Below are 10029 nucleotides of genomic sequence, written 5' to 3'. Positions count from 1 at the left end.
AAAAAACCAACCAGATACCTCAAAATCCCTCCGCTTCTCGTAAATGGGGATAATGAGTTTATAGATGTCGGCGATCAACTCATAGCGTTCAGCCTTCCAGAGTCCATCTGCACACTGCTCTAGGAGCTCCATGAGCACGTCCTGATCGAAGGAGAAGGCCACCGGCCAGAAAAGAGTGTTACAGGGAACATAATATTGTATTCCTTGCAGAATGCATAACTGGTGAAGACGGCTAGAAGCAACATTTCAAAATATGGAATATATAAAACACTGACCTCTACCCTTGTAACAACTTATCACTATGTTCTTTTTCAATGAGTCATTTTTCAATTATGTTTACAAGCAGAAGAGTCACATTGTACGGCTATGTAATAGTTAATTGCAAGAAAAGAACTGACATTGATAGCTTCACAAAGGCTCTTAACTTTTGTTCTTAATTCTCTTTTTATAAATTGAAAAAATTTTTTTTCTTTTCTGAGGAACAATGACCATACTGAGACATGGAGCATTACTAAGCATGACTTCGAGCCAAATTAAATATCTCAGAACAATTTAGTGATGGCATGTGGTAGACACTATGCCTGCATTACCAACATCCTTTCCTTCTTCTGTTGGAAATTTCTATTTATTGAAGTTTGGATAGTCGCCCTGCCTCCATTAAAGTTTTTAAACTTTGGAAGAAGTTAACACTGTCCATGACTCAAGGGTTGGGGCATGTGGCTCAGGTTTAAACTAATTAGCATAAATGTATTTCCTGGCCAGTCCTTGTTTCCTCATGGATGGACATGTGACCTAAACAGGCCAATCAGGGTGAATTTTAGAACCCCAGCTTGGGATGCTGGGATAAAAGTATATTCACCAGACCGGACATAAGAAAGGCAGCATGTAGCTTAACTGGGGCTGGTATCTATCTCATGACCAGACAGAGGCCTGTCTGCCTTAAGAACAAAGTGGAGGGCTCCTCCTCCATCCCAAAGCAACTGTATCATTGATAACTTTTGAAAAAGGTTCGGATTGATTGCTGTCAATCTCTCTGTGGAATTTCCTAATGGGAACCAATTTATTCAACTTTTATTGTTTAAGTCCATTTGAGGGAGTTTCATTAATGGTATTGCGTAAATTTTCATGTGCTTATTTGTCATCTGTGTAGCTTTGGTTAAGTGTCTATTCAAATCTTTTGCTCACTTCTCCACAACTCTACTGGGTTGTTGATTTTCTTATTGTTGGGTTTTAAGAGTTCTTTATATTTTTTACATAAAAGTTCTTAACCAGACATGTGATTTGTAATTTTCTCCCAATCTGTAGCTTGTCCCTGGATTTTCTTAACAGTGTCTCTTGAAAAGCAGAAGTTTTAAATTTTGATGAAGTTCAATTTATCAAGTTGTTATTTTCTTGGTTGTGCTTTAAATATTATATCTAAGAAATATTTATTTAATCGAAGTTCATAAAAATTTTCTCCCATGTTTTATAATTTTACATTTAAATCTATGATCCATTTAGTTATTTTTGAATATAGTGTAAAGTATGGGTCAACTTATATTTTTTCATAGATATGTCCAATTTTTCTAACACCATTTGATGAAAGGCTATCCTTTTTCCATTGAACCGCCTTTAAACCCTGTCAAAAATTAACTGACCATATGTGTGGGGGTCTATTTATGGCTTTTCTATTTTATTCCACAAATACATGTTTCTATCCTTGTGCCAATACCACACTGTCTTATTTATTACTGGAGCTCTATAGAAGGATTTCTCTGGAGTAACACTAATGATATTTTGGGCCAGATAACTCTTTGCTCTGGGGAGCTGTCCTGTGTATTACAGAATGGTAAGCAGCATCCTTGGCCTCTACCTACTAGATACCAGTAGCAGGAATGTCTTTCCCTCTCTCCCCAAATCATGACAATAATAAATCTGGACATTGCCAGCTGTACCCTGGGGATGAGGGTGAGGGGGGAGGGGAGTGGCAAAATCGTCTACAGCTGAGAACCATCTTGAAATCAGGTAACATGACTCTTCTGACTTTTTCAAAATTGTTTTGGCTAGTCTAGTTCTTTTGCCTTTCCATCTAAATTTTAGTCAGTGTATCAATTTATACCAAAACTCAGGATGGGAGTTTAATCAGGACTGCTTTGAATCTATAAATCAATTTAGGGAGAAGTGACATCTTAACAATATTAAGTCTTCATTCCATTTATTTAGGTCTTCCTTGATTTCTTTCATCAGTGTTTTATAGTTTTTATCATATAGATCTATACAGATTTATACCTGTTTTATTTATTTAATGTTATTGTAAATAATACTGTTTTTAAATTTTGATAATTTATGTTTTCAAGGGAATAAAAATTTGAATAAGAGTGAAAGTCATCCAATGTATTTGTAAAAACTATATAATCACTAACAATACGGTGAAATAATGGTGTAATAATCCCTAAAAAGAAGGTTCAATGATTTTCGTATATTAATCTTATATCTTGTGATCTTGCTGAACTCAATAGCTTTAATAACTTCTTCTGTAAATTCGTTGGGATTTCCTGTCACAAAAGAAAACTGCATCTTATGCGAACAGAGAGTTTTCTTTTTCTTGCCTTACTACATTGGCTCTAACCTACACTACAATGTTGCACAGAGTGACAAAAGCAGATATTCTTGTCTTGTTCCCAATTTTAGGGGGACAGCATTCAGTCTTTCAAGATTAAGTTTAATGTTAGCTGTAAATTTTTTTGTAGATAACCTTGTCAGGTTGAGGAAGTTCCTTTCTACTCTTTTTTTTTTTAAATCATGAATGGATGTTAAATTTTTCAAATGATTTTTTCTGCATCTATTGAGATGGTCATATGATTTTTCTTATTTATTCTGTTAACATTTTAAATTATATCGATTGGTTTTTCAATGCCGAACCAATGGTGCATTACCAGGGTAAACCCCACTTGGTCAGGATGCAGTTCTCTTTTTTATATACTGTTAGATTCATTTTGCTAATATATTTTTAAGGCTTTTTATAGTTACCTTTTAACTTGTTTGTATCCTCTGTAATACTGTAAGTAAAGGGTAGGGCCTGTCACAAGGGTAGACACCTTGAATTAAGAGCAGCAGGGATTAGTTTATTTAACAGTAGTTAGTGTGTCTCTGGGTAGTACTGGGAAGGCTGACAATCAAGTGGATAAAGCACTTCCTGCTCTCATAGTGCTGAGTCTACTGTGGAGACAGGTCTATTAAGAGATTATAAAAGATGGTGTGAAGTGTGCTGATAAAGAAATGTGCAGGGAATCAGGGATGCAGAGAGGAGCAATTGGTCACAAAGAACTCAGACAACTTGTAATTCATAGTGTAAGGGGCAATGTTTTAGGTATTAATCCTGAGAAGAAAGCAACAAATCAGTATAGCTTGCTAGGGCAGGGACCACATTTTGCTCACCTTTGTGTCTCTAGCACCTAGCACAGTGGCAAGGAAGCTCAGCAAATATTTGCAAAATGCAGTAGGGGGATATATCCTGATCTGAACCAAGGGTAGAGCATTAGAGATGTTCCATGGGCCAAGTTCACTACTCCCTATTGTTATTGTTTGAGAGAATCATAATAGGAAGGACACATTATGTAACTTTCATGGTTTTAAGAGCACTCTTGGTCAAGGCAAAGTGGATGGTTAGACAACTTTCCTAGTTACAATCAACAAGCTTGGATGAGACACACATAGGGGAATCATCCAATGTGTTCTGTTAATATCTCTTCTGCTTGGGATGTTCTATGGATGTAAACATTTTATGTTTGTTACTGGCAGTTGTTTTTGAATAGAAACAAATTACCTAATACAAGCCAGAAACTTGCCCTGTTAACTTCATATAATATTTTCTATATTCAATGGCGATTGTTGCTACTATGTGAAACAACAGTTGAGTGCGCTAGATACCACTGATTTTCATTTTCATTATTTGTGTTACTTATAGTGTATAAAGTCACCATGAACAATCAACTAGTGAATACTGAACCACAGTGCCTTCGGAAATATAGGGTTAGGTTCCTGAGAGCCTCTGGTCACAAAATTTTCGACAATCAATCAGTACAAAACCGTGTTTTATCTGTGTTTCTCCTTAAAGACACCTGATTTAGTATACACTGTTGCTTAACATTGAACTCATAGCCCAAAGCACTACAACTCATGCCTGAAAGCTTATCTAAACTAACACAAGCATTTTCTCTGTAAAGCACATCACTGCCTTCCTGTGCTCAGAAAAACTAGACAGTACTGTGCCACTACACTTTTTAAATGGCAAAATCACCAACGAAAGGCACAAAGATGTGAAACATGGCAACAAACAGAAAAGGACAGCTGTTTTCAGCATGAGAGCTGAAACAAGGAGGCAGAGTACCACCCTGTTCCATCTCAACTAGGAATGGGTAAGCTCAAACTTTTTGTCACTCTGTGCATGTCCCCAAATGATCACAAAAGCACCTCGATGAATACTGATTTGAGGGGTTACAAAGAAATGTCAGCAAGTGGGCAAATAATGAGGATGGTTTGCATTTTTCATTTTTCCCTCCAGAGCCCCCTCTCGGTCCCGTCAGGCCTGTCCTCTTTTGCTCTGTGCTCCGGGGCCTGATGCCCCAGGACTGCTGGCCTACATGCTGGGCTCCCTGTTCTCTGGGTCCTGGCTGGGTCAGCTAATGGAAGGCCCAGTGGGACACTGGGGATCAGGTAGAGAGTAAGGGTGGGGTGGCTACTCACTGGCTCGCTCCCGACCAGGGTGCTGAGATTGAGCCCTCCCCTAAATAAAATCCACAGGTCCTATCTGGCAGCCCCTCCGTGTAGCTTTTCTCTCTCCCCTGCTTAGTCCACAGGTTGAGGGGTGGTAACCCAGCTGCTGCTAACCTCAAGGATACTGCAATATTCCTTGTTGGTTTTTCTAAACCCTGTCCAAACTTTACAAAAATAGTCCCTTTATTAGACTTCTTCAATTTCTCCCATGTGCCACTTATTTTCTTCCAAGACCCTGACTGTCTAGGATAATGAGGGAAAGATCTCAAACCTATAATGGCTGTGTAGAACTTTGACACCATATGGGACTCAGAATTCTTCAGTCTGCATGGAATCCAACTCGTGAAATAAAATTACAAGCAAAAATGGGATGTTTTTCTTTATCTAATCAAAGTAGCTGGGAGGGAGTCTGTTCTTGAGGTCAGAGTCAGGAAAGATGAACTGTGACCAATAAAAACTCATCTGAGACCTACCAGGAGGAGAACTGTGTATTTTTAGATAGCTCCTCTAAAATCATGTTAGGAGAGCATTAAAGGCATTTACATATATCTAATAATACAGATTAAAAGGATAATGATTTTTATTAAGCTATGTGTTATATACCTATTCCCTTTCTGACAGAGATTTTCAACTTTCTCTTTTTCTTAAAACATCCTGATGGCTGAGCGAAAATGCAAGTGACAATATCTGTTTCCCTGGCTTTTAGAAACACATGTTATTCTTTCCATTCCTAGCTAGTTTCAATCCTGATGTGCAGGGCTTGCTCAGGACTTTATAACCCCAGTGTGTCTCATCCTAATCAGTATAGATCATTGTGTACTGTGGACTTTGTTAAAGATTGACCACTTTATGCTTTAAGGACAGGGTGGAAAATCCATATTCTGAAAATCATTGATAAAGTTATCCCTATCACATGGGTACCGTTCACAAATTTCCACAATCGAGTCTACACTTGATTTCATAGGTTAATTCCCTGGGCTGTAGTGATTATTCCAGTCTGTGACTTAATCAGATGAGCAAACTTGAGCTTCAGTTTATCATCCATGCAGGACGAGTTCCTGAGAACTGTTTATTTTCAAATCTGTAATTGTTCCTGACATTATTGTTTTCCTTCATGAAATCAAACAGAACGATACACCACGGATGTCTGACCTGGCATGAGGGATAAGGGTGGCTTTGGCACAGAGACAACCCATTTGAGCCTCTTCCCTGGGAAAAACCCAGTTAAAACTCGCCCCGAACTGTGAACGTTCAAAGCCAAGAACACATGGCCCTGTTACCTCAATGACAGATGTCACACTCTAGAGTAAAAAATGAAAAAAGTACCATCTGTCCAGGCATTTCAAGGTGGAGAGACAGCTGAACTGTTAATGCCATGTAATAACCAACTTGCTTTTTTATTTTTCAGCATACTTCAAAAACTTTATCTACTGTGGTTAAAATTATTTTAAAATTATTTTAACATTACGAAATACATTCAATATATGTTATCTTCCTTTCTCATGTTCAGTTTTTAATTTAGTGGTCATTTGAGACTAGACAAGTTATGATAGTGGTTCTTAAACTTTTAGGGCTTAAGACCCTTTTATATATCAAAAAATTATTGAGAATTCCTTAAAAATTACTAAGAACTTTTATGTATGTGGGTGTTATCACTCAATATTTATGTTAGAAATGAAAGCAGAAAAAAAAGTAAAATCATTTATTCATTAATTTAAATAATAATAAACCCATTGCATGTTAAGAAAAATAACATTTTTAATAAAAATAACATTTCCCGAAAACACATTTAGGGAGAAGAGTGGCATTGTTTTATGGTTTTGCAACTCTCTTTAATACCTGACTTCATAGGAGAAACCTGGATTCTCATCTTTGCTTCTCCATTCAATTCGTCCTGTGTGTTGTTTGGATAATGTATACAAAGAAAATCCAGCCTCACACCTTCTTTAAATTGGCAAAAGATCTCAGAGACTTCCTGAAAGGGCCTTGGGGACCCCAGGGGTCCCAGGACCACACTTTGAGAACTGCTGACTCATGAGCTAGTTTATGTCACAGAGGATGTTAGTTCATAGGCCCTACCTACTGGCAAGAACATGATGAAAAGCCATAATATTAACTGTAGGGCTCCATGTCATAAAAACAAGGATAATAGAAGCAGAAGATATTTATTCCTTTCTCTGTTCTTTCTTTCAATAAGAAACAGACAATTTTATTTTTCCTTAAAAGATGGGCAAGATTAAAAAGCTTTCCCTTGACTGTTCCATTCTGCTCTAGGTTGAGGGAGGCAGGCACACATGAAAAACTCTCTTGGCAGAGTTTTATCTTCATGGAAGAGGAAATTCAGGGAATGCAAGCACAAAACTGGCATTTGTTCAAATTTCTAGCTTTATTTCAAAACTCTCTAGTTATAGATAAGTGGCTGCAAGTTGATCTTATTCATCAAGAATCTTGCAGGAATTGCCACAATGATCTAATGTCAGACTTTTGGGTCTCTTCTGGGGGTGGGACAGGTGTCTTGTGGGCAAAACCTGGGCTACCGCACCTGAGTGGAGGCACCCGGTAACCGGCTTGAGCAGGCTGCCCCTCCCCCAAGCCAGTCTGGCCCCTCGTGGCTTTGAGTGTCTGGGGGCCCTGGGGAGACATCTGGTGTTGGAGACACTGATTTAAAAGTCAGATTAAAACGGCAATAAAAACCATGAACTGGAAAAATTAATTGCTGGAAAGAATGAGAAACTTTATGGCCAAAATATCAGACCTTTTACCCTAAGTGTTTGAGCTCTCAGGCTCACTTCGCTACTAACCAGCTCTTCTAACTCTCTTTCCAGAGTAAAGGAGGGATTCCTAGAAAGGAAGAATGCAAGACGTTTTTGCTGCTCTGTTTCATTTGCCTGGAGAATTATTTTAGTTAGAGCGAAGTGTGTAAATAGCAGCTGCAGAGATATTCAAATCACTGAAAACTCACGCAAGCTGCAACACTCACCTCGTTGAAATGGACATCCTGCATCCCGACGTCCTCCATCATGGAGGCTTCCTCATCTATGTTTGGGGTAATCACCCTGAAGGCTGTGCATCCTTGTCTAAACATACCTAGAATCGAGACAGCAAGGGAGAGTTAGTTACTAAGCTGGAAGTGGATGAATCCCGAGGGTTCTTCCTGCCCTGTATGTTTTTATGTTGAATGAAATAACCGATTTTGAAATCTCCTATGTCTCAGGCCAGCATTCCCATGTGAGGTCTGGGGGCGTGTGGTTTTCTTCAATCACTTCCAAATATTTAACCTTGAATGCCCTCAATTTGCTTCTTTTTCTCATCCCTTTTTATTTTTCAACCACCTTTATTAAAATGTATACAATCTTTAAATAAACTGTAAGTGAACTGAAATAGGTATCGAATCAAATTAATTATAAAATAACAACAAATAAACAATAATTTGATTTGTACTCAGAAACCAAGAAAAATAAAGAAGCCAAAGCCAATTAAGGAAATATATATGACTCAAAAATAACTCTGTTTCCTTCAAGCTGTCATCTCACCCACTCTGGCTGGAGGTAAGCCAGAACTCAGATTAGATCTTGTCCTTCTCCTTCATGAAGCAGTCTACAAGATAGAACTCAACAGCCACAGACTTCAGCCGAGAGGCTGTCTTAGCTGGTTCCACATCGACTGTCTGGGATAAGGAGAGGCCTTCTTTCCTCTCCACAACTGGAGAGCAGGATCACAGAGAGCATAACTATTCAGGATCCTAGGCACTCATTTCTCTAAGGGGGAATGGAGGTGGAATAAATACCTGGGATACGGTAACAGCAACCATGGCCCCTTTGGAGCCTCTACTTGTCTTAGAGTCACTGGGAAAAGTTTCATGTCAGTTGGACAATGTAAGCTGGGCAAAGATAATCAAGTGAAGAAGGACCTGAAATGTCTTATTACTCTATTTTGAGAGGCTGTTCACAATAAAACAGAAGTCATTTGAGACCACCCATAGTTTGGGAAAAAGAACACAGAGCATTTTGAAATCAAGTTTTATAGAAGTAGGTCCTAAAGTCAGAGCTTCTCCTGCTGCATACTAGTCAAGGTTTCAAGCCATTCATGGGTTGTCTAGTGTCTCTGCCATTGTCTTAGTTTAGCCTTGTTTTTGTTTTATGGAGACAAATGATTCCCTTACGAAAAGCATTAATCTAGGAGCTTGAGGATATATTAGTGGACAAAAAGCAAAATTACGGAAGCCAATCACCCACTTTTAGGCTACAGAGTACACGAAGATACACAACTCAGCTCCACTGGCTCAAGTACAGTGGTGGCCAAAGTGCTTGCCGCTCTTTGCCCACAGGGACAGACTGCCATCGAACCGCAGAGCCCAGAGAAAGAAGAGAGGAAGGAGAGCCAAGGCCATCCATGCAGGGTCGAAAAGGAAAATCCCCACACCTCTGAGTGTCATGTGGATGGGACGGCTGGGGCCCCGGGGGCCAGACCGACCCTCAGGCTCACCTCCCTGGCGCCTCCTCTGGCAGGTGCTGTGGCTGTAGGGGAAGAGGGTCGGCTCCCGCCGGAGGGCTATGTCTGCTTCTAAACATGAGGAAATGTATTACCTGACAATAGGTCTCAACAGGACACGTGCAGGTAGCAAGAGAATATGGAGCCCTTCTTGAATTTCTTTCTTTTTCAGGCTCTGATGTATGACAAGCCTAGACTCCCTTAAGTTTCATTCCAAATAGCCAGCTGTACCAGAAATAAAGAAATCCCCTGGTCTTGGCATCTGTGACTTTCTACCATTTCTCACTTTGTAAACATACTCCTCAGTCAGATCTGGTACTGCCGTGTTCCAGTATACATGCACACACAACCAGCTTTTCTAAGAACCTTGGTGTTCCAGAAACAAACACCACCATTTGAGGCTGCGCTGACTTTGAAATGGAAATGAGCAACTGGTGTCTGACCAAAAGGAACCTGTGAATGAACGCATGGCCTGCTAATCTGGGGACAAACACAGAACGCGCAAACAGGTGGCATGCACTCCTTGCCATCTCCTGCCACTGGGGGGCAAGGTTTCCAGCCAGCAAGGCTGCCTCCTCACACAATAAAGCCAACTGGGCTGCTTCCAGAAAATGCTGTCTGACAATCTCCTGTTACAACTGTCTTTTGATTGGTAAGCAGTTGCAGTGGGAACTATCTTAAGGAAAAATAAAACTTTTCAGCTCAAGATTGGCTTGTGAGGGACACCCAGATGCAAAGCCCATTAACTAGTGTTTGTGAGATGGAGCCATTATAAGAGGTTAT

General features: G+C 39.6%; 1 protein-coding gene across 7 annotated transcripts in view; it reads right to left on the bottom strand.

Moving 5' to 3' along the window:
- The window catches only part of DOCK9 (dedicator of cytokinesis 9), a 187403-nt gene that overhangs the window by 21413 nt on the left and 155961 nt on the right, over positions 1-10029 (bottom strand). For 4 of the 7 annotated variants that reach the window (XM_023532423.1, XM_023532425.1, XM_011363219.2 and 1 more), the window contains exons 45-47: positions 9241-9318; positions 7736-7842; positions 19-141 (exon numbers count right to left, since the gene is read on the bottom strand). In XM_023532423.1, coding sequence (XP_023388191.1) covers positions 19-141; positions 7736-7842; positions 9241-9318 — 308 coding nt within the window. The remainder of the gene's footprint in view (positions 1-18; positions 142-7735; positions 7843-9240; positions 9319-10029) is intronic. The other 3 variants (XM_023532426.1, XM_023532427.1, XM_023532428.1) reach the window with 1 other exon arrangement.

Source organism: Pteropus vampyrus, unplaced genomic scaffold (assembly GCF_000151845.1).
Source record: "Pteropus vampyrus isolate Shadow unplaced genomic scaffold, Pvam_2.0 Scaffold83, whole genome shotgun sequence".
Taxonomy (NCBI): Eukaryota; Metazoa; Chordata; class Mammalia; order Chiroptera; family Pteropodidae; genus Pteropus; species Pteropus vampyrus.
The sequence above is the reverse complement of the archived record's forward strand: the minus strand, read 5'-3'. Positions and strand labels throughout refer to the sequence as shown.